Source organism: Anopheles coustani, chromosome 2, assembly GCF_943734705.1.
Source record: "Anopheles coustani chromosome 2, idAnoCousDA_361_x.2, whole genome shotgun sequence".
Classification (NCBI taxonomy): Eukaryota; Metazoa; Arthropoda; class Insecta; order Diptera; family Culicidae; genus Anopheles; species Anopheles coustani.
The window spans coordinates 46304905-46329590 of NC_071289.1; the positions used below are offsets into that span (position 1 = coordinate 46304905).

General features: G+C 43.0%; 1 protein-coding gene across 1 annotated transcript in view; it reads left to right on the forward strand.

Annotated features, from left to right (window-relative positions):
• Positions 1–24686, forward strand: part of LOC131262536 (xaa-Pro dipeptidase) — an 80668-nt gene that overhangs the window by 47939 nt on the left and 8043 nt on the right. Inside the window, exons 5-6 of the mRNA XM_058264570.1 lie at positions 14421–14482; positions 14544–14588. Of these exons, the coding sequence (XP_058120553.1) occupies positions 14421–14482; positions 14544–14588 (107 nt within the window). The remainder of the gene's footprint in view (positions 1–14420; positions 14483–14543; positions 14589–24686) is intronic.

A 24686-nucleotide genomic window follows, 5' to 3' on the forward strand; every position in this document is an offset into this window, starting at 1 on the left:
GCGCGATGTCGCGCGGAGGAACGGAACCACGGGGTCGAGCAAGTCCGGAACCCGCGACCGTCTTTATAAGGCCGGTCGAGCAGGACATCTCTCTCTTCGTTCCCAGCCAGTAGTCACACACGCTCACGTACCCATCGGCCCACGTTTTAGACTCGTGAAATTATTGAAAAAATATACGACATACGCGATCGAATAAAGAAACTAGCTCTTTTACCCCGAAACAGCTAAAAAGTGGTGACCCCGACGTGATCCGCGTAACATCGTCGAACATTTTCAATAAGTTCCGCCGCATTACACGATACCCCGCGTTCGCGAGACGCCATCTTGGCACACGTGCTATCGGTCGCTTGCGCACCAAAACGCCATCTTACGCACGACTCCGACCGACAAACCTGTACAAACGTGTTCCTCCTGTGTTACAGTGAACCACGAGCAGTGCACGTAATACGGAAAAAGCCAAAATGAACGACACGACCGCCGAACAAACCACCACCGCTAGCGCCCAACCAACAAAAACGGAGCCGCCCATGGCGTCAGGCGCAAGAAATTCAGTGGAGGCGGTTAACACTATGCGAGTAAACCCACCGGACATGAATATCGAGGACCTGCAATCGTACTTCTGGGCACTGGAGCACTGGTTTGCTGGGAACACATACGAATTCGCCAAGCGCACCATCATCGCACACTACGAGGAGTCGCAAAGGAGCCGGCTACAGCGACTGCTATCCGACATGGTACTTGGAGACCGCAAACCTTCCCAACTGCTTGCGGAGATGCGACGCACTGCGGACGGGGCCATGTCCGACTCCATGCTGTTAGACCTGTGGATAGGACGGTTGCCTCCGCACATCCAATGCGCCGTGATCGCCATTCCTGCAGCCGCATCAGAAAAAGCGAGGGTTGCCGACGCAGTAATGGACTCCTACGCATTACACCATCGCACGGGCCCATACCAAAGCATCGCGGAAGTTACATCGAGCACAGTCTAACTCCTTTCGCGACAGGTAGCCGAGCTTACCAAACAGTAATCGCGAATGGCAGTTCAACAACGTCGTGCAGAACCCCGACACCACCAGCGCTCCCACTCGCGGTCCTCAAACCGATCGAAAACCAGCGGATTTTGCTACTACCACCAGCGTTTCGGCCACGCCGCAAAAAAGTGCCAGGACCCGTGCACGTTCGAGTCACAACAGCAGCAGGGGCGCAATAACAACGCGAGCACCTCTTCATGAGGAAATACCGGAGACGACCGGATGCAAGTCCAAACAATAACACCGGCAAGTCATCGCCTTATTGTCGTGGACCGAAAAACACAACAACAGTTTTTAATTGACACCGGCGCCGACGTCTCCGTCGTCCCAATATCCAGGAATACAAAACACACTAAGCCATCACCAATGCACCTGTTTGCCGCCAACCGAACGCCCATTAAAGTATACGGAGAATCACTGTACACCCAAAACCTCGGCCTACGACGCGCGTATCTGTGGAACTTCATAATCGCAGACGTTGGGACAGCGATTATTGGTGCCGATTTCCTCTAACACTTCCATCTGTTGGTCGACCTGCGCCGGAGATGTTTGGTGGACGCGACAACAAATCTTACCACTCCTGGAATTCCCGACCAAGGTCAACGGGAACCAACGCTTAAGGTCTGCGACCCAACATCGCCAATAACTCGGCTGCTCAACGAGTTTCCACAACTAACAACGCTCACCGGCCCCGGAACATCTCTCCCGTCTGAAGTGACGCACCGGATAGAGACGAGTGGGCAACCAATCTTCGCTCGACCGCGGAGATTGACACCAGAGAAATACGCAGCAGCGCGGACCGAATTTGAATCGCTGCTACAGCTAGGGGTGTGTCGACCGTCCAACAGCAGCTGGTCCAGCCCACTTCACATGAAGAGGAATGCGGACGGCACTTGGCGCCCTTGTGGAGACTACAGGGCACTGAACGCGAAAACCGTCCCAGACCGGTATCCACTGCCATACCTAACGGGCTTCACAATGCAGCTACGTGGAAAAAATATATTCTCAAAGGTCGACCTCCACAAGGCGTATCATCAGATACCAATCCATCCGGATGACATCGCCAAGACTGCCATCACCACCCCATTCGGACTGTTCGAGTTTGTGACCATGCCGTTCGGACTCCGCAACGCTGCCCAAACCTTTCAACGGCTGATCCACGACGCGCTACGGGGACTGGACTTCGTGTTCCCGTACATCGATGACATCATCGTCTTCTCTACATCACCCGAAGAACACGAGGAACACCTTCGCCAGTTATTTAGACGTCTCACGGAGCACAAATTGACCATCAACGTGCCTAAGTGCGACTTCTCCAAACCGGAAATTTCCTTCCTGGGCCACCGCGGCACAACCGATGGGATCCAGCCACTCCCGAAAAAAGTTGAGGTCATCTAAACGTTCCAGAGACCAAACATCGTCATGGACCTCAAGAAATTCCTGGCGATGATCAACTTCTACAGGCGGTTCATCCCGCACGCCATAGAGGAACAAGGCCCCCTACTCGAGCTCACCCCGGGAAACAAAAGGCGAAACAAAACGGTTATTGCATGGACTCCAGAATCCATCAAGGCTTTCGACGCATGCAAACTACAACTAGCACGCGGCGCTTTGTTGGCACATCCGGACAGCGATGCCGAACTCTCCCTATGGTGCGACGCGTCCGATTTCGCCACAGGAGCAGTACTCCATCAAGTAATCGATGGACAGTTGCAGCCTCTCGGATTCTTTTCCAAAAAATTCGATAAAGCACAACGCCGATACTCCACCTACGACCGCGAACTGGCCGCTGTATACCTTGCCGTGCGACACTTCCGACACCATCTGGAGGGGCGAAACTTCCACATCTACACTGACCATAAGCCGTTAGTGTACGCTTTTCATCAGTCGCTGGAAAAAGCATCGCCACGGCAAGCGCGACATCTTGATTACATCGCCCAGTTCACCACCGACATCCGTCACGTAGAAGGCGAAAACAATATAACGGCCGACCTACTCTCCCGCATCGAGTCCATCCGGTCCGCTTCCACCATCGACTACGACAAACTAGCAGAAGATCAGTCCAGCGATCCTGAACTCGCTGACATCATCAACGGTAAAATCAGGACGGACCTGACTCTCCAAAAAGTAGTTATCCCTGGCAGTACCAAGGCACTCTACTGTGATTGCCCAACCGGTGTAATCCGACCGTACGTGACAACGCCTTTCCGACAACAACTTCTGCATGCTGTCCACGACATGTGCTACCCCGGCACAAGAACCACTGTCAAGCTAATGACAGACCGCTTCGTCTGGCTGAACATCCGCCGAGACACCAGGGACTTCGTACGCAACTGCTTGCCTTGCCAAACAGCAAAAGTTCATCGGCATACACACAGTCCACTCGTACGCTACCCGTCCCCGGAAACCAGGTTCGCGCACATCAACGTTGACATCGTTGGCCCACTCCCAGTAAGCAACGGGTCTCGCTACTGCCTCACCGTTATCGACCGCTTCACCCGTTGGCCCGAAGCCATACCGTTGGCGGACATAACGGCGCCAACTGTCGCCTCAGACTTACTCAGCGGATGGATAGCCCACTTCTGAGTGCCGGTATTCATCACCACGGACCAGGGACGACAGTTCGATTCGACACTGTTCGCGGAACTCACCCAGATGCTCGGCATCAAACACCTCCGCACAACGGCTTACCACCCGCAAGCCAACGGGCTAATCGAACGGTGGCATCGGACGCTAAAGGCCGCCATCTGCGCCAAGGACAACACCTACTGGACGGATCATCTACTCATCATCCTGCTGGGACTACGAACGGCATACAAAGATGACATAAAGGCCTCACCAGCAGAGCTCGTTTACGGCACCACTCTCCGTATACCAGCAGAATTCTTCCACGGCGACCCACAGACTACTGAAGAAGGCGATGGCAAACATTCGGCCACCACCAACGGCATGGCACACCAACAAAGCCACCTTCGTCCATACAGACTTACGGACATGCACCCACGTCTTCGTCCGCAACGACATCGTACGGCCAGCTCTAACCCCGCCATACCAGGGACCTTTCGCAGTAACAGGGCGTATCGAAAAACCGTTCGAAGTACAGATCAACGGGAAATCGGTAAAAATTTCCATTGATCGCCTGAAGCCATGTTACATGCCGAACCAACCTGCGTCTACGCCACAGCCAACGCTATGCACAATCTTAACCAGACACACTTTTATTGATCGATGCCAATCTATTCATACTTGATACAACCGAAATTGTAAAGATGCAGCATAAGCAAATTCCGATCAACTCGTAAACAAGTTGCGACTCGATTGTGCGCGAACATTGCACCCTAGTAATATGACCCATGGCAAGCCGGCGTCAGGGCATTCGAGCCAAGTAAGCATGACCCACAGCGGGCCGGATGTTATGAAACAGACAGGGAACGATGCGCGCAAAAACCTTTGCGCGACCGAAGTCAACAACCTTACTATTCTTGAAAAACATCAATATATCCAATCAGCATTTATAGAACCGATAAACAACTTTTGTAAAGTAGGTCAGCCTCATTACCAACACTTATTCAACCACCTGTAAACTAGCCCTAAGAAACCGTATAAATAAATCGATACCGAATAGACCAGAGAACTATTCGGTGGACACTGATCGGACGTGGTCGTAATGCCCGTCGCGCATCCAGTAACTAAAAATCTCTGAGTTTTCATCTAAGTCCAAGTTGTACACGATGACAAACCCTTCGCTTGGATAAGTCCGCGACCGCGAGTGGTTTCACGCAGTATGCGTTGATACAAGGTGACCACGAGTTATGGATACCGTAATATCCACCACACGGTGTTACCCGGTCACAACGTCGAGTAGTCATCCCACTTCGTTACCGGTAACACCAGTCTGGTGGGGGAATACTGTGGCGCACACCAGCACCATCCTAGGTGTCAACGAGCCCATCGCGGGAACCAGCACGCCGAGGAACGGAACCACGGAGTCGAGCAAGTCCGGAACTCGCGACCGTCTTTATAAGGCCGGTCGAGCAGGACATCTCTCTCTTCGTTCCCAGCCAGTAGTCACACACGCTCACGTACCAATCGGTCCGCGTTATAGACTCGTGAAATTATTGAAAAATATACGACATACGCGATCGAATAAAGAAACTAGCTCTTTTACCCCGAAACAGCTAAAAACCCATCTTTTTATACCCTAAATTCCTCGGAATAATGTACCCTACACTAACACTTTGTTCTGTTTGTATCCTTACATATCATATACGTTTTGCTATCATAAACGTTTTGCAAAACAATGCTTCTTGCAAGGAAAACATTAGGTATGCGTTAAAGGCGTTTTAAATGATTGCAACTTTCACTTAACAGCAACTGTCAAACACTCATTTCACTCATGTGAAACCCAACTTAGCATGTCTAAACGCGAAATAAACAAACAATTTGAGTTGCGCAACTAAAATTTCACTTAACGTAGCCGGGCTGTAAATTTATTTCACAGCAATAAAAGTTTCTTGACAGCTCGTACAACTGACAGATTTAGAAGGCGTCAACAGTATAAAACTATTTAAAATGATCGTTAAACGAAATAATCAAAGTCGTTTTATGCGATTTAAGTTCACTTGCATGATTCACAACGCTAAATGAGTATTATTATTAATTTTAGAGATGAAATAATACAGCTTATTTACAATTCTACATAATTTGTTTACCGACTCATCATTGCCGGTTGACAGTTAGGGTTAATTTGTTGTGAGTCGTGTAAACGCGTGATGCGTTCGGAAACTTTCAGTCCACTGAAATGAAGACGACTGAAAGTTTCTCTTGCATGAAAGTTGCTGTCATTTATCTGCAGCTTTAGAGTTCATTGAAAGTTAAGTAAGCATCAAACCGTAAGCGTCAATAACACTGCGTGTAGAATAATTGAAATACAAAAAGCAGAAATCTTGCGGCACCTTTCATCTTCTTTGCGTGATTCACTAAGCGTCGTATTATTGTGCTCGTGGGGCACTGACGGATCTCGTGGACATAACATTTACAATCAACTGTTTCATGGTTCCGGAGAAAATACTGCATCAGACAGTGATTTACTAGAATCGGCATTAACGCCTATCCGTCTTTCGTTCATTAGTGACGATTCAGATATCATCTGGATAAACTTGATGCCCCAAAGTGTTAGGTTTTGCAGGCCAATTGTTATCGAGTTTTCGAAAGAGTCAAAAGATAAAGTTATGCAAACAGTAGACGAAAACAAAAGCCAAATAAGCAGGTTAGTTCCTTATACAATTCAGCTAAATGAAACAAGTTAGGTGGCAGTAAACTATTCATATTACATGAGTTTAATTGATAGAAAAATTTTGGCATATTTAACCGACACTCTGTCTATGCAAACATGTTGTATATGTGGTGCAAAACCAACAGAAATGAACAGTGTAGAGCACTTAGAAAATGGATTTATTCCAAATCCTGAGAATTTATCTTATGGAATATCTCCACTGCACTGTTGGATGAGATTTTTCGAATGCTTGCTTCACATTTCGTACAGAATTGAATTAAAAAAATGGAAGGTTACTCAAAATTATAAAAAACATGCACAATGATCGAAAAAATTTGTTTTGGAAAAGATGTACAAAAATTTGTTGTTAAAGTAGAGGAACCAAGGCAAATGGGTGGAAAGAGTACGTCAGGAAAAGTTTGTCGTCTGGCTTTTTCAAACATAGAAAAATTGAGCGATATTTTGCAAATAGAAACAGAACTTATAGAAAGGTTTCGAAATATTTTAATACCCATCAACTGTTAACAGCCTTTAAATCCAAAAACCATTAGTCTATATTGCAAAGACACAAACATGTTTTGCATACATCATTACTATTGGTAAAAAATGCTTTCTACTGTCCATAAAGTTCTTGCCCATGTAGGTGAAATCATTGTAAATGCCGCAGCTCCATTGGGATCCTTCGGAGAGGAAGCAGCAGAAGGTAGAAATAAAATATACAGAAGGGATAGAAGAGAACTTGCCCGTAAAATGTCACGAGAATTCAATATTAAAGACATTTTTATGAGAGCATTACAATTATCCGCTCCATACATTTCAACAATAACTCTTGCTAAATCGTTGAAAAATTAAAAACAAATCCCATACCCAGACGCAGTCAAACCCTTTTTCGTACATTACAGCTCCTCTAATAGTAAGAGTTCCTTGCCAATTCAAAACCAAGAAGATAATGGTACAAGTTCAGAATATTCAGATAGTAGCTCTTCGTTAGGAGACGTTATGTCCGCGTTAAATGCTTTAAATAACAATTATTTTCCAGATGACAATATTTTGAATGAAAGTTTGTAGTAAATTTAGTTTATTTTATATCAAACTAAAAAAGCGTAGTCGTTTGTATGGACTGTATGGGAATGCATCGGTATACGCTCAACCCGCTCTAGCCATTTAAACCTCTCGCAGAGCGAATTCATATGGCCACCGCGTTTTGGTTTTTGCTCTTCATTTAGCGAAACGACTACACAGTAGATATATATTGAGCCTTTAGCACACCGTTCTCAACAAAGAGCGACGGTCTTGCGGTAGGTGCGCAGAGACCGGAGTGGAAACAACGCGGTTCAAGTCCGCGTAACAGCTCGAGACATGAGAATGTGTAGAAGAAAGAGAAGAGAAAAAGAGCAAAGGCCCCGAAAGGGGCCTCCATTTTCGTTTTTGTCGTGGCAACTTCGGTTTTTATTTTCGGCTTTTGCTGCATATTACCAGAACATGCACACGAGTATGCGTTAAATATACAGCGTCGGCCCCAAAGCGCTTCGTTCCATGGGTTTGAACAAAAAAATGAATGATGTAATGAAACATTGATGTTGATTGAAAATGTGAGTTTGTTTATGAGTAGCATTCTATTGACTGAAATTCAAATGCCATTCACCAATCGTCTAATTAAAAATGGTCTGCTTCGTGAATAGTAACATGGGCTTGCAACCCGCTTTCACCCGCTCATTTTCCAATTAGATTCAACTAAAAATGGTTTATCACAAATGTTGCAACTGCAACGTGAGTGGAAAATAAAGGAATTCTTTGAGAATTTCGCTTGTGGAATAAACTAAAAAATTAGTCCTTTATTGGTCTATTTTTTCACACTGAGTGTGCCACGTCTGTGGCCCCCCTTTATATCCTTTTGCCTGTGAGTTCCACGGGCAAAATAATCCGTTGGTACTCAGCCCGTTACGTTAAGCTGCTATCGTTACAGGGTTTCTACAAACCATTTGTAACATTCTCCCCGGCAGTACACACACACACCCCTGTGTTGTGTGCTACTTAGACAACCTCAGCTTAATGTTTACAAACAGGCTAGCATCCAAAATCTGGGTAAAATTCGTGCCGGTCACAATTGTCGCTAAATATTTTCTGTTTAGGCTCCAGCCACAGCGACCCGTTGTGCTCGTCTGGTAGTTTGAGCGCACGGATTGGCGGCACATCGTTTGGTGGTTTTGGCCGACGTAATTCTCCATCCAGCAGGATCGCGATTCGTCTGCTGATCACGCCAAAAACCGCTAGGAAAGCAGCCGAAATCCGAATAAAACTACCAGGATTGGTAGCAACACTGCTCCGACCGCTCGCTCCGACGGGATGCATCTCGATGCTGCCACTAATTGCAGCCACTTCTTCGGCCATCGCGATCGTGGGTTGCCGTTGCTGCTCCGGCGAGCCAAGAACATTATCGGAAGCGTGAAATTGCAGCGTTGACGACGGGTCAAGCAGCGCAGGCGGTTGTTCCTCCTGGACGATCTCGAAAGGTAGCTGCCGTCGCGCGTCCACAGCAGCGACGGGATTAACAAAGGCGAGTTTGTCAACCTCGTCATTTGTTGGTGCTACCGGATCGATCGGAATCGATAGAGAAGCCGATGATGCCCGCACCTCGCCCCCGTGGCAGTCCCCGTCCGGCTCAGCTCCAATGGTGCTATCCGCAATGCCAGGTGCGATATCGATCGCAGTGAAGTGCTCCCGTTGTACCGGATGCTCGGTAACATGCACCGGTTGGGACACAATAGATGGCCCCGGAGTATTGTCGGAGGGTTCTGACCTTTCCTTACCGACTGCCACAAACGAAAGCGCCGCTGAAACAAGTGTAGTTGCTGTGGATGCTGCTGCTGCCGGCGTTACACGAGACACGTCGAACAATACAGGTGGTTTACGCTGCGGGCTCTCGCCAAACACAAGCGCGGTATCGTTCTGTTTTTGTGCCGTTACGGTGCGCATCGGTGGTAGGAAAGAACAATTACTTTCTCTTTCTTTCTCCAGGACATTATCCGGCATCGCAATCGTTGCGCTCTGGCAGCCTTCCGCATTCAACTCAGTCCTGCCGTTCCGCAATTTTAAGTGTTCAATCGCAAGATGAACCGTTGCAGGAAAAATTAACGACATGTCAACCATTTGACGCGCCTTTCCTTGGAGAGCTTCTCTCAGGCGCTGGAGGTTTTCGATGTCGCAGAAGCCACACAGTTTCGTCGACCTTTCGTAGGCTTCGATAAACCTCGGCCACTGTTTCGGTGACCCCGAAAACACCGGCAATCTCCAATCCGTCGCCTTACGTGCGCGTATTTGCTCCTCCGTGAATGGAGCATAAGTTGGACGAACTGCTTCCAAAGGTGTTTTAGTGTTCATTTGTAGTTAGTAGAGTTCATTTGCACTTGAAGTGCTGTGTTTCGTGGTGTGCGAAAAATGGCGCTCCGCTTGCGCCAGCGCGTCCGTTTCGCGTTGCCACTGTGTATGCATCGCTCGCTCCCTTGCGATGCGTTTCTTCATGTCGAGCTCGAGTTTCCTTTTTTCGAGCTCTATTTCGGCAAGCTCAACTTGTCTTAATCTAAGCTGATAGCTTTGCTCCAGCTCGTGCTCGCCGTAGTAAGTAGGGTTTGGTGGTCGGCTCGATTCAATCGAGCTCGAGGATGCGCTTCGGTGGTGCCATCCAGGCGGCTCCCAGCGGGCATCTTGACTCGACCTTTGGCACGGCTGGCCCAGTGCATGCTCGTAGCGTAGTGGCTCCGTTTGCGTAGGATACGACCATCCGGGGCTCCCCGGCGTGTAGAAATCACATCTTGCCGGCTGCCCAGAAAACCATTCGCCTTGAAGTGATGTGATTGACCGTCCCCGATTCGGGTTTTCCGGCATAGCGCGTCTTGCGCCGACGCCATCGCGTACGCTGCCGATGAATCCCGCCAAATATTGTTGGGTCATTTCACGAGTGTCCGGTCACTTTCAATCGCGAAGCACTCTTTACTGAGAATGACTTCTTTTTTAAAATGTACTAATTTTTTAGTATGTTGCAACTGCAACGTGAGTGGAAAATAAAGGAATTCTTTGAGAATTTCGCTTGTGGAATAAACTAAAAAATTAGTCCTTTATTGGTCTATTTTTTCACACTGAGTGTGCCCCGTCTGTGGCCCCCCTTTATATCCTTTTGCCTGTGAGTTCCACGGGCAAAATAATCCGTTGGTACTCAGCCCGTTACGTTAAGCTACTATCGTTACAGGGTTTCTACAAACCACTTATAACAACAAATGTTTATGTGAATGCCCCATAGTATCGAAACTAAAATTAGTTGAGTGCACGTACAATTTTAGCTGCTTAAAAACCTATGCTAATGACTCCACCTGGACCATTGCGCTCATATAAATGGATTAATCGTATTGAAAATGAAAACGAAGCCGAATCGTTCACTGGAATTTTAAAACATTCTTTCGATTTGTCTGATATGCCGCGACTTAAAGATGGATCTGTTATAGTTATGTGTCGACATCTTCAGTCATCAAATCAATGGGGCTTCCCTTGAATTGTAATGCTTTGTTTTTTTTTTTAATATTAGTGTATTATTATTCTGGAACGAGGCGAAGTTCATTGGGTCAGCTTGTCTAATATAAAAATGTTCAATCGTTATTTTCTCAATATGGTGATTTTGCAAATGGGACTCATATGTGAGTATGGGCAGTTAAGTGAAAGAATAGTTTGAGGAACCGTGAATGGTCTATTTAGTTTTGCAATCTTTAATTGCTACTAAATGAATCTACCTGAAAAACGACTTTAACACCTCATCTACGATGTCCTGCTCATTGTCGATGCATATCATGCTTTCCTTCCACTCGATGTTCCGTTCAATGCCATGCCTGGGATCTGAAAGTAAATAGTCGGTAATGTCTGGGCTATTCCTCGAAAACGGACACGTTATACATCAAATATTAATCGATGCTATGTGACGTGCCGTTCGCTTCGTGAACGAATTGCGAATGAAGAACGTTCATTCTTTAACTGTCCGATCAATAACCGGGTACCCGGGTACCCATTTCAGTTTCCATGGGAGAATTTTGTAACTTTTCTTCCGAATCGTTTTACGCCACTTTAGATCCCCAGAAATGAAGGCTTTTTGCACCAAATTTGCAACACCGTGCATAGTACTTAATAACTCAATAATAGTTATAAGTGATTAACCAAAAATTCCAAAAAAAATCCATTGTTACGTTTCTGACCCTTTATAAGAAGCGACTAAATCCTTAACAATTCTCTTCCCAACGTTCTTTCCACGGCCAGCATTCGATTTCCCAGTGTAAATCTAGCCATTGAGAGGATACGAATTCACAGCGTCACAAATCCACCAGACTTTAATCCCATATTTGGCTGGTTTGTAAAGTATGTATTGTGTAAACCTGGTTCGTCCACGGTACGGGAAAAGCTGCTCGCCGACTGCTAAGTACTCCGATGGTTCATAACTTTTTGACAAATTACTATTTAGTATAGCCCATATATGGCGTATCGGAGCAACTTTGTCATCTTCAATGCGCTGGGCATGAGTATTCGCATCATCGAATCGGACAAAACGCATTATGATACTAAACTGATTGATGAATATTACTGCACGATATAGTGGATATGACCACGGCTTACACATATCTCCTGCACTATCGGTATTAGAGTAGTTGGCGCCAGATAGACGAATAGGGAAGCATACATTTCTTCCAAATCAATTGCTTTCCACTTCAATGGTTTCTTCCCGCATTCTTTTGGTTATAAGCATCATAGGATGACTAAGCCTTCTTGTTTGAATGGCGTATTATGTATCGATCATTTGTATCGAGAATGGATAGCATTCTAGTAATCTTCGAAGGTCTACTTTTTTGTGACACTCATCAGATTCTTCTGAATCAGAAACGAATTCTTCATTAGGTACGGTCACACGAGACGAACCCTGCTCGAATTTGGACGCTCGGCGAACCTTTTCTTGAATGTGTTAGTGAATCGAGCAGAGTTCGCGAACCTTTTTCGAGCAGAAAAGGTTCACCGATTTTGGTGGATAGCACGAACCTTTGCCGCGAACATTTTTGACGTTCCGTTCGATTTCCCCATTTGTTTACAATGCTTACTTTGATTTATTTTTACCAACTATCAATGAAACTACATCAAAGGTTCGTTACGTGTGAACGCTAAAAGGTTCGGCGAACCTTTTTTTGGCATTCGTTTGTAATAGTGTGCGAAAGGTTCGCCAGCAAAGGTTCGTCTCGTGTGACCGTACCTATTCACATACACTCTTTGTGATTCTCTTGTAAAATGTTAATTTTTATTAATATACGATCATCTTTTCAACTTTTGGAATGGGTAGGTGCCATCCACGAAAACTACTAGGAAATAGCGCCTTACCGTTTGGAGCTTGATGCAACAACATGCGTGGGTAGAACCAACAATCTGTTGTGCTTTAATTTTTAGCCGTTACTCAAAAAACACCTGTTTAACGGTTTGATGGACTACAAATTTGATCAACTTTTATTTTTCCCACCTTTTTGTTCCCGTTTGACATACAACGGATCAGTGAAGTCCTAATTTTCCCGCGTTTCTGTTCTTGCATGACAAATTACGGAATGACAAATCAAAGTGGATATAGTAAACAAATTTGGTCATGTGATACTATCTAGTACTATAGCATTCTTAGCATTTAACATCAAATTCGATTGCCGGTTGAAAATCGACAATCGGGTACCCGGGTACCCGGTTATGAGACGAAGGGTGAAACTTTGGTTAGTGATCGGACGGTTAATGTGTTTTGACCACTATGAATTGAGGATCGTATATTTTTCCACAAAATAGGGTTTTTTTTGACCGACATATTTTTATTTGAAAAATTGTTTGCGCATCATCTCGTAACTTTCTGATGCCGATGGCTCATCTGGGACCTTATGAAGATGATTTAAGGTTCTTACACACGAACGGTAGCTGGAACAATCTTGCGGTCTTCCACAAAATGTTAGTTCGAAACAATACGAAAGTGTTTTACTCGTACAGGATGGCTCTAATCCCGTTCTTTCCACCTTGAATCCGCTCAAAAGTTAAAATGTGTAACTAACTAAAATTCAAATATCCGAGCATGGTATATAATATGGATTTATGTTTATTGATCTGCTACAGAATTACAAGTAGCAAAAAGATAACAAATTAGAGCAAAACCTAAATGATGGACATCCAGAGGTGCATGAAGAATAGAAAATAACATACGCTTATGGTCGCGGAGCGTGGGGACGCAGCGTGTATGTGGCGCAGTGCAAGTTCGACGCGTTGAAACGCACACGCTCTCAGCTCGCCGTGCACCGCACACACTCTCATCGGGTGTTGTCTAGCCACGTACGAGTGGAAGCAAGAGCGAATGCGAGATTAGAGCGAGAGATCCGAGCACCGGCCGAAAATTGTAGACTGGGACCTCGGGTCCGGCCTGAGTGCAATCTAATGTGCACAGGAAAGTCACCTATACATTGACAATTTCACATGGACGCATTCAACACATGCATGAGAGAACTAATGTGTACGTATACAATTGGCTAGTACACTCGCACTTGTAAACAAAACTGATCGACTTGTGGTTCGAGAATGTGGTTAGGAGAACTGTTCTTATTTCATTAAAGATGATCGTTTGTAGCAGCGGTGCACCAGCAGACGTGCCCAGCGCAGTGTTGTAAAGCATTAAGTAGATTTTGAACGCAACTGTTGCAGGTGGAAATAACAATACCATAACTAAACAAATAATTTAGTGAATCATTTAAAAAATTCATGACTGTGCAGGGCACAGGTTGCTCAGGTGGACGAGATGCCACTGGGGCTTACAAGACTTATTCCCTTTGTGTCAGTTCTCTCCTAATGAGGAGGGTCCGATCGCGGTTGGATTTGAACGCCCCGGCGCTCATGGGCCTATTTTCTAACCGGTGCTATCATCTCTAACCGGGTGCTGACGCGGACCCCTTAAGTCGTCTAAAAGATGCAAAATGTGACTGAAGATTCACTAATTAGTACACTTTGAAATTCTTCCTTGTCTTATTTCAAATGTTCCTTGTGCTAACCGCATTTCATTTTTGTTTTTTATTTAGAATGGACCTAACTCTGATAGTGGATCCGTGACAAAGCCAGCAAATTTTAAAGGCATCGAAAAGTATGTAATTGCCGCCGGTTTGTAAAACAAATTTAAAAATATATATATATATTTCTACTAGGTTCGTCGTGGACACCGACATTCTTTTCCCGATTATTGCAGAATGGTAAGTTTTCTCTTTTTCTATTTATGATGCCGAGCCTACACTAAAGGCTATTTCGCACGTCGGCAAATGACACGTTGCAGCTTACCTACCTCGTGCAAATCAGGACCTACCAAGTAGCAAGTGGCAAGTAGCTACTTGCCACTTAAATAGATATGAGCCTTTTTTTGCTGGCAAGTAGGTGAATGTATTAGTTAACAGCTCTGTAATTACAAGTTGTCAAACAAAAACATTTTCATTTATGTGATTTGTTTGCGAATTTTCGACTAATGTTCGAAAATTATTATTTCATTCAAAGTCATTCCTTATTGTTTACTTGTGTAAAGAGACGAAGAAATCGAATGAAGGAAATGCTAAATGAAATGATCGAAAGAAGAAAATGCAATAATACAATGGTCTGTGTGCATCAGTGCACCTCCCGGACATGTTCGTCTGCCCGTGACCAACGTTCAGTCAAATGCTGCCGATGATCTTCCTCTTTTGTCAACAAAGTGTTAAGGACTTTAATTCATGAGAGGAATTTCAGCAAAGTAAAAATGGCTATATTACTTTCTATAATGGAGTTAAGCGTTCATATTTTTTTATTTTTGATTCGAACCATCATGATATGATCATAACAGGGCTCTCCGATGATGAGTGCCATCGCCGAATTATGCCGTATTCGGCTTTATACACCTTTTACCACTGTTTAGCGCGATGGCCAAGACCTTAAGTGACACCGTCCAAAACATTAATACGATCGCCGGAGCTATTAAGACAGCGCTAGCGCCATTTAGCAACTCCATCCAAAGCATTAAGAAGATGACAGACCCTTCTAAGATAATGGGAGCACCCTTTGCGCGTTGACCGCACCTATTAGACCGTTCGCCGCACCTTTTAGCGGCAGTCATTTTTCCGAGCCTTTTGTGAGCAGGTCATTGTGAGTGGCAAGTAGCTACTTGCCACTTAAATAGATATGAGCCTTTTTTTGCTGGCAAGTAGGTGAATGTATTAGTTAACAGCTCTGTAATTACAAGTTGTCAAACAAAAACATTTTCATTTATGTGATTTGTTTGCGAATTTTCGACTAATGTTCGAAAATTATTATTTCATTCAAAGTCATTCCTTATTGTTTACTTGTGTAAAGAGACGAAGAAATCGAATGAAGGAAATGCTAAATGAAATGATCGAAAGAAGAAAATGCAATAATACAATGGTCTGTGTGCATCAGTGCACCTCCCGGACATGTTCGTCTGCCCGTGACCAACGTTCAGTCAAATGCTGCCGATGATCTTCCTCTTTTGTCAACAAAGTGTTAAGGACTTTAATTCATGAGAGGAATTTCAGCAAAGTAAAAATGGCTATATTACTTTCTATAATGGAGTTAAGCGTTCATATTTTTTTATTTTTGATTCGAACCATCATGATATGATCATAACAGGGCTCTCCGATGATGAGTGCCATCGCCGAATTATGCCGTATTCGGCTTTATACACCTTTTACCACTGTTTAGCGCGATGGCCAAGACCTTAAGTGACACCGTCCAAAACATTAATACGATCGCCGGAGCTATTAAGACAGCGCTAGCGCCATTTAGCAACTCCATCCAAAGCATTAAGAAGATGACAGACCCTTCTAAGATAATGGGAGCACCCTTTGCGCGTTGACCGCACCTATTAGACCGTTCGCCGCACCTTTTAGCGGCAGTCATTTTTCCGAGCCTTTTGTGAGCGCTTTTGTTCAAAGAGTCGATTGTAGAGGTGGATGCTTCATTTCGTAGTTTGAATTTTCCGTTACGTATCAATATTTTCGAATATTTTTTGTTTGGCTGGAAAGTTCTTTAAAATGTCTTGGGAAATAATTTCTGAAAATTGTAAATGAAAATATTAATTTCCATAAAGAGCTTTAATATTTATGGTAAAAGAGTAAATGAGGCCCCGGGGTAGATTCTCCTCTTCCTACTGGTTCACATTAAGCGCCTGAAGCTATGCAAAGCGCGACGCATGCATACTTTTCAAACATTTGATCGCTAACGGTTCGCTTAAAAGAACATAACGGTTTAAACTAATCACGCAGTGGAGCGTGAATGCGGGTTAATATACTTTTACATGTTAAGTTACTGTAAGTTACTAGTAACTAAAGTATACCACACATGATGGACAGCATGAAACAATGAGTTTAGCCGAAGAAATGATTTGGAAACGGCGGCGCGCCCGCAGCGAGCGAAGCGAGCGGACTGCGCTAGGTCTACCGAAAAAGAGAGTTTGTTATAGTTTTGAGAAATAAGGGGGGCCCGTGGGCCCCCCTCATACCGCACCCCTAGGTTGATTGCGTAGCCGAAATTAACGGTACACATTACGGTTCAAATACTCGCAGGTTGAATTTAACGAATTAATGTATCACCAATTGCATACATTCAGTTTAAACGTCCACAAGAGGTGTAGCCACGATCGAAAACATGGCGGCCGGGGCCTCATTTACTTTTTTACCATATTTATTTTCATAAAGGTCGCCTTTTCAAATCATTCTAACTTACATTTGTACATTGTGTTTTGTTCATATTTACTCCATAATTGCTTCCTTTCTGAGGCATTTTGTGATATATGCCCATATATTGAACATATAGCCTGCACAATCAGATGGAGTATTAACGAAGCTTCGACACAGCCGGCGGCTTCTTAAACATTTGCCATGCGAACAAAATGAAAGCAATTGAAGAATCGGTTTGTTTGGTTCTCAAGCGTTGTTGTTTGTTTATCTTCTAAGGACGATTCCCGCCAAATTTGAGTATCAGCATGCTATCAAAACCTATTTTTCGATTTTTTGCAGTCTAGACGTCAAAATGCTCTACATTCTGCTACCTTATAGGGTGTGTATTTATCTTGGTTAGACCCGATTGCGGACTGTCACCAAAAATTGACAGATTTTGCTGGTTGTAGCCCAGCGAACGGCGGTACACTGAAAACCGAGCAGTTTTTTCCCTTTTTCTTTTGGACCCCCCGATTTCCGCTTAACGGGGGGCCGGATTACACGCACACAACGTTGAGTCAGAAGTGGCACGCACACCAATCGCGCCAGGCAAAAAAGAGCAAAAACATAGTTGCTCTCTTATTCCGCTCGCTACTATGCTCAGCCCCCACTCTTTCTCCCAGCTCGTCTTCAATTCTCACCAATGCGTCTTTTTCTACTATTTAGTCGTCATGTTGTCTCGATAGGATAAGTCAGTGCAATAATCACTCTGGGCTATTTGTCAGTTGGTGATGCCCGAGGTTTAACATCCAATATTAACCTAGGAGGAATGGACATCGTTTCCATGACGTTCCATTCTCTCTCCCATCATGGCGCACTACTTTGCTCCGCTCAGGTGTAAGCACGGATGGTTTCGCTCACAGCTGTTCGTAGTCAATGATATGAATGGTGTATGTGTTCGATGCATGCATGGGGATTGTTTTGATTGCGGAATGAAATTGCGTGAAGCTAATGGAATGAAATTGCATACATGAAACTAAGTAATTTCTTTATTTGTCGTTTAACTTCCTCTTCTACTTTGTTTTCCGTACTTTTCACTATAGAATTGAATAAATGAAATAACAACATTAAAACAACGATTAAAAATAATGAATTGCAATGGGCTGAAATACGGTAGTAATGCGTCTTCACATTAACGCAACCACCGCAATAAATCCGTTAATCGCTCTATGCACGTGTCAGCATGAGTAAAGGTCCATTGGATTTCGGTTCATGGAAATGAGCCAGAGCATTTGCGTTAATTTTCGCCATTCACATTATTGAAACAAACAGAACCGTACAGTGATTGCTACTAATTTCAAACTTGATATTTGAAATCGAATTTAAATCTGGAGACCTCTACATTGCTCAGCAATCAGCTGTGCCAATAACATAGAAAACTCAGAGCACATGATAAACAAACATAGGTCCAATAAGAATGAAGGAGATAGCACATTTGAGGCATGCTCTTTTTGCACATAGCAGAAAGCATTGAAAGAGAATCCGCAACACACATACAATGCATATGCCTTCCGCTTCACGCACACCATCCACCGGTTTTTATTCCGCGTTAACCACAAATGCATGACCCAATGAGGAAGAAAGAGTCAAGGCATAGCATCAATAGCAGCTATCTTGTTCTTGTCCACAGTAGAGGGTCGCGGAGGTGATATTCTCCCTACCCCTCGCCTGTAAAATGAACTGATTCGAGCAAAACCGTTCGCAGGGTTATTACTTTTCAAACGAAGTCGTTGGTAATCATTTCAATACAGGGTTTGACATATCAACTACAAGATCCAGCAACATTCCTTGTAAATAACACTTTCTTTCACGTCAGCAGCAAAATTGAAGTTGTAACGTCAACGGCGTTATGTGTAAACATGAACCCATAACTAGCCACGAAGAGCGTAACCGATCAGTGTCAAAAAGGAACTTGTCAATGACATGAGCGTTCTTGACACTGCAGAAATTTTTTGGAACCTCAAATTAACATACTTAATGCATTTGTAAAATTATAAAAGTTATACAATATTGTGGGAAACACACTCAAGTATCTTCACTGAAAATTTCAAATCGATCCGACGTCTAGATAAAAAGTTATTAAGTCTTAAGTATAGGAAAACGGAGTTTCCCATACAAAATGTATGGACTACCCGGGTAGTCCGGTTGAACGTCTACGTAGTAGGGTTTGGTTGAACGGGTGACGGTTAATCCCTTCTTCCGGTCTCATACCGGCCTAGAGGTGAAAGAAGCCACCCAGCTCAAAACCTCTATAAAATATATACCCGGTTGACAGAAATTGACATTGTTGCTGGTAAGGTAAGGTGGGGCAGGACGCGCCCATTAAGCGAAAAACATTATTTTCTTCCATTCCTTTCATTAAAAAGTCTCTAATTTTCATAGTTAGATAAATAAACATCTTGTTTATGTATGAAAAATATCAAACACTATATCAAACTAATCAATTTCATATTAAATAAGATTTTCGAAGGGCCTTTCAATTTTTAGCTCCGTTGACAATAGTGGGGCAAGATGGCCCAGCCGGTGGGGCAGGACGCGCCACTACGTAAACATGGGGCAAGATGGCCTAAAACAGACAGGAGATGGACCAAGGTTGCTTGTTGAAAGGTTAGTCTATGCAGAGACACTAGTAAACAGTCCGATACTGAGCCCATGTAACCCACATTGGATTGAATTTTGTGGTGTACCATTCAAAAGACAGTTTGGGTATAAATTCGTTGCTGAATTCCGAACAATTATTGAATATTTTCACGGATCTGTTTTTGGCCTTTTATACAAACCGCCTTAGTACAACCTTTACAATTACATCAACCTTGCAGGTAGCACTTCTGACAGAGTCAAAATTTGACGTTTTGTAATCCAGTTGATCTGTGGTTTGAAAACACAGTTGAACATCATAAAAAATTAACACAAATTTCATATGAAGAACTAAAAACTATTCGTTTCTTATGAAACTCACATGGCATGTTTAATATTAGACTTATTTAAATCAACAATGCGTTGACAATGGAGGCACCGTGCGACTTGCTCTTGTTTTAATGGTGCGTCCTGCCCCATTGTTTACATTTGGAATGCTAGGGCGTCTTGCCCCACCTAGGCCGGCGCATCTTGCCCCACTCTGAGGATCGTCCGTTTTATGTAATTTATTCAAAACTTTGAGAATTTTAAAACAGTTTCTCTTCGGTATTCGTTAAATACCATTATCAGGTAGTAAAAGAAGGCCTCGGTGTTTAAAAAATATAATATCAAAGCATGCCATACCTTACATAAAAGTGGCAAAATATTAGATCATTTAGAGTCAATTTGGTTTTTTCTCGTTTTCTTTTTGAAATGGTTATTTCGTGAAGTGAAATTTACATAGGCTGTAGTAGATACGTTGATGAACATATTCTATTACTTAAATTATTTTTAAATGGCTTAATTCAGCGTAAAACAGGCCGGGGCATCTTGCCCCACCGGCGCGTCTTGCCCCACCTTCCCCTACTATGTAGTTCCAGCAAGAGTCCCAGCAATCTGCCATGGAAAAACTTGCTGGTACTACATGACAGCTGCAAACAATTTGAATTTTTGTCAACCGGGTATACTACTACTCTCATACCGGCCTGCTACACGAGCCGCAAACTCCAACCGCAAACTCAAAAACCGTATAAGTTTACGTCAAAATCTTTGCGGTTCGTGTAGCCGCGTTTTGCGGTACCAATGCTGTCGCCAGTCAATGCAAGCGCAAAGTTTCTGACAGTCTATGCATGAGTAAGTTTCTGCTGTTTTTGTTATCAGTTAACTTAAAAAGCTTCCTTCGAAGCAAACAAGATATTTTCTTCAGTTAACACAAAAAGTTAAATATGGATAATCTGTTGATGAGTGAAGAGTGCCTAACTACCCTGTAATTGGAATGGAAATGTAATTTAGTTTCATCACAGGCAGAGACGAATGACCGAGGAGGTCAAAGTCTCTGAAATTTAAAAAAAAGTTTCATCACAGGGAAATAAATCTCAAATTAAAAATTCTGGCTATAAAATGACAAAATATTACCGTAACTATAAAAGAAACACGTAAATTTATCACCGTATGTCCGTTTATTTTGTTTTTGAGATTTGTTATGTTTACATTTATTTCTTTTTCGTATTCTTCGTCTAGCGCATTTTAGCGGTTAGCTGCCAAAAACTTTACGGGTGCAGTTTTCAGCTCACAGAGCTGAAAAGCTTCTGACGTAAACTTTTCGGCTGTTCCCCTCTTTGCGCCGCAAAGTTTTTGATTTTGCGGCTCGTGTAGCGTGGCTCATATAAAATGCACGGACTTCCCGGGTAGTCCGGTTGAACCCCTGGTCACAGCTTTGCGCAACCGCATGCGGTTGCGTTTTTTCCCATGGGAGAGATAGGAGCTGTCATGGGCTGTCACCGCAGACGCACGACCTTGCGGTTTCTGTACTAAAAAATCAAACGAGTTTGATTCTTGCCGCAGACTCTTGCGTTTTTATATGTCAACAGTAAATATTGTTCCTAGTAGACTTTAATGAGATTGTATGCTCATATAAGTGGTATATTCAAACATTAAAGTATTATTGTTTTAGTAAGTAAGTATTAACCGTCACCCGTTCAACCGCCTACCCGGGTAGTTTTTGGAGTTTTGTTTTGTTCTAACTTTTGATTGGATTGACGTATCGGCATGAAATTTTTAGAATGCCTAGAAAAACTCATTTTCTATCGTTTTGCTAAAGAAAAAATTTTTTCCAAGGAATTTAAATAATTTTTATTTGCGTTTTTCGGTTGATACCCCTCAAACGTTCAACCGGACTACCCGGGTAGTCCATACATTTTGTATGGGAGATTCCGTTTTCCTGTGGTTAAGACTTAATAACTTTTTATTTAGACGTCGGATCGATTTGAAATTTTCAGTGAAGGTACTTGAGAGTGTTTCCAAAAATATTGTATAATTTTTATATTTTTAAAAATTCATTAAGTATGTTTATTTGAGGTTCCAAAAAATTTCACCATACACATTTACAACCATTTATCTGTGTAGTTCATAAATTTGACATAGAAGATTGCTTTTTCTGTATTTTAGTACTGATGTATTTGCTCGTAGATACTTAACTACTTGAAATTTTTTGGAAAATTGCATAAAATATCGTAAAAATTAATAAACTCACAGTCGCTTCATGCTTTCTTCATGCTTCAACTGGGAACAGAGTTTTGTCCGTTATTTAATTCTATTTTCGTCAGAAATGCTGTTCCTAGTGATTCTTCTCTAATTCTGTTCGGTTTTATCTATTCTAAGGATTGAGTTTTTCCATAACGCTCACTTTTACTCAGCTTTTGTTGTACTTTGAATCACACACATAGGCGATTAGAAGCGGATTAATATAGTGTTTGTGGGGTACATTTTCTGAACAAAATGATGTGAAGCATACTTGTATTTAATATAAGATTAAGATTTTTATACCTAAACGTAAGGCATAAATATTTAAATTATCGAATTCGTGTTTTCGAATGAAACAATCCTACTTGAACATTGAACATTTCTAAAACACTTTTGGAAAAAAAATTGAATAATTTTCTGAAAATTTCAAGCAATTCAGCTTCAATGATCGAAGATATGTTTACTGAAATACAGAAAATGCAAACTCCTATCTAAAATGTTGAAGCTACACAGGTTTGGGTCATAGATGTGAAGGGTGAAATTTTTTGGAACCTCAAATTAACATAGTTAATGAATTTTTAAAATTATAAATGTTATACAATATTTTGAGAAACACCTTCAAGTATCTTCACTAAAAATTTCAAATCGAGCCGACGTCTAGATAAAAAGTTATTAAGTCTTAAGTACAGGAAAACGGAGTCTCCCATACAAAATGTATGGACTACCCGGGTAGTCCGGTTGAACGTCTACGTATGTAGGTTTGGTTGAACGGGTGACGGTTAAAGAAAGCTGTGACCACAGGTTGAACGTTAACGTAATTACCAAGATAAATACACACTATATAAGGTAGCGGAATGTAGAGCATTTTGACGTATACACTGCAAAAAATCAAAAAATAGCTTTTGACAGTATGCTGATACTCAAATTTGGCGGGAATCGTCATTAGAAGATAAACAAACTACAACACTCGAGGACCAAACAAACCGATTCTTCAATTGCTTCCGTTTTGTTCGCATGGAAAATGTTTAAGAAGCCGTCGGCCGTAGTGGGTTACCGATTTTTCGACGAAATGTATCGAAGTTTCACCTCACGTACCTTCTCTTTACTCGCATAGTTGTTTACATTTTGTGCTGTTTATCACCATGCTGTCAAAAGCCACGGTCGCCATTTTCTAAAAAAATACCTCCTAAAAAGTCACCTATTCAGTATTTAATCATCTTGGTAATTACGTTGCTTAAGCAAGGTGTATAAATATAGAATGTGACTTTAGGTTCATCCAGACGACAGCAATGTTTCTCGGCAATGTTGACGTTTACCGTATTCGTACACGATTTCGTTGACTGTATGTGTGTGCCAAGCAACATTGCCGAGCGAATTGACGAGCTATCCATGGGTCGATGGATAAGCTGGAAACATTGACGAGCAATGTTGACAGCGATCCGTTTGGCATTCAACAAGGTAACGAAGCTAAGCTATATCCTGTACGAACCTTAAGTAAATTATTAATTAGAACGAGTCAGTTTAATTTGGGCAAGTGTTGGTTCAGTTTTACAATCATGCCACTAATTAAATTCACTTTTGTGATGTTAACTAGTTACCATATGTTGTTACTTTCTATTGATACATATTTTACAAGATAACTATATGCCATGAAAAATGTTTAGAAACCTTGAACATTGTTGGAAACATTGATGAACATTGATTGCCATCGTCTGGACAGAATTCGCCATTTTTGCACATGGCTGACAACCATGTTTGAATGTGTGCGAAAGATTGACGAAAAGATTGCCATCGTCTGGATGAACCTTTTATGTCGCTTTGGAAGGGGTGCCATATTTGAGAAGAGTTATGTCAAAAGCCCAATGCTTTTCCGATACCCCCCCTCAAAACCCATATGATTACCACAGAATTGTTATGTCAAGTCATAAAATGTCATTTCACACTGGACGACTTCACATTCTAATTTATACACCTTGGTTGGGAAGTAACCCAGCGAACGGCGGTACACTGAAAATCGAGCAGTTTTTTGCCTTTTTCTTTCGGATCCCCCGATTTCCGCTTAACGGGGGGTCGGATTACACGCACACAACGTTGAGTCAGAGGTGACACGCACACCAAGCGCGCCAGGCAAAAAAAGAGCAAAAACATAGTTGCTCTCTTATTCCGCTCGCTACTATGCTCAGCCCCCACTCTTTCTCACAGCTCGTCTTCAATTCTCATCAATGCGTCTTTTTCTACTATTTAGTCGTCATGTTGTCTCGATAGGATAAGTCAGTGCAATAATCACTCTGGGCTATTTGTCAGTTGGCGATGCCCGAGGTTTAACATCCAATATTAACCTAGGAGGAATGGACATCGTTTCCATGACGTTCCATTCTCCTTCCCATCATGGCGCACTACTTTGCTCCGCTCAGGTGTAAGCACGGATGGTTTCGCTCACAGCTGTTCGTAGTC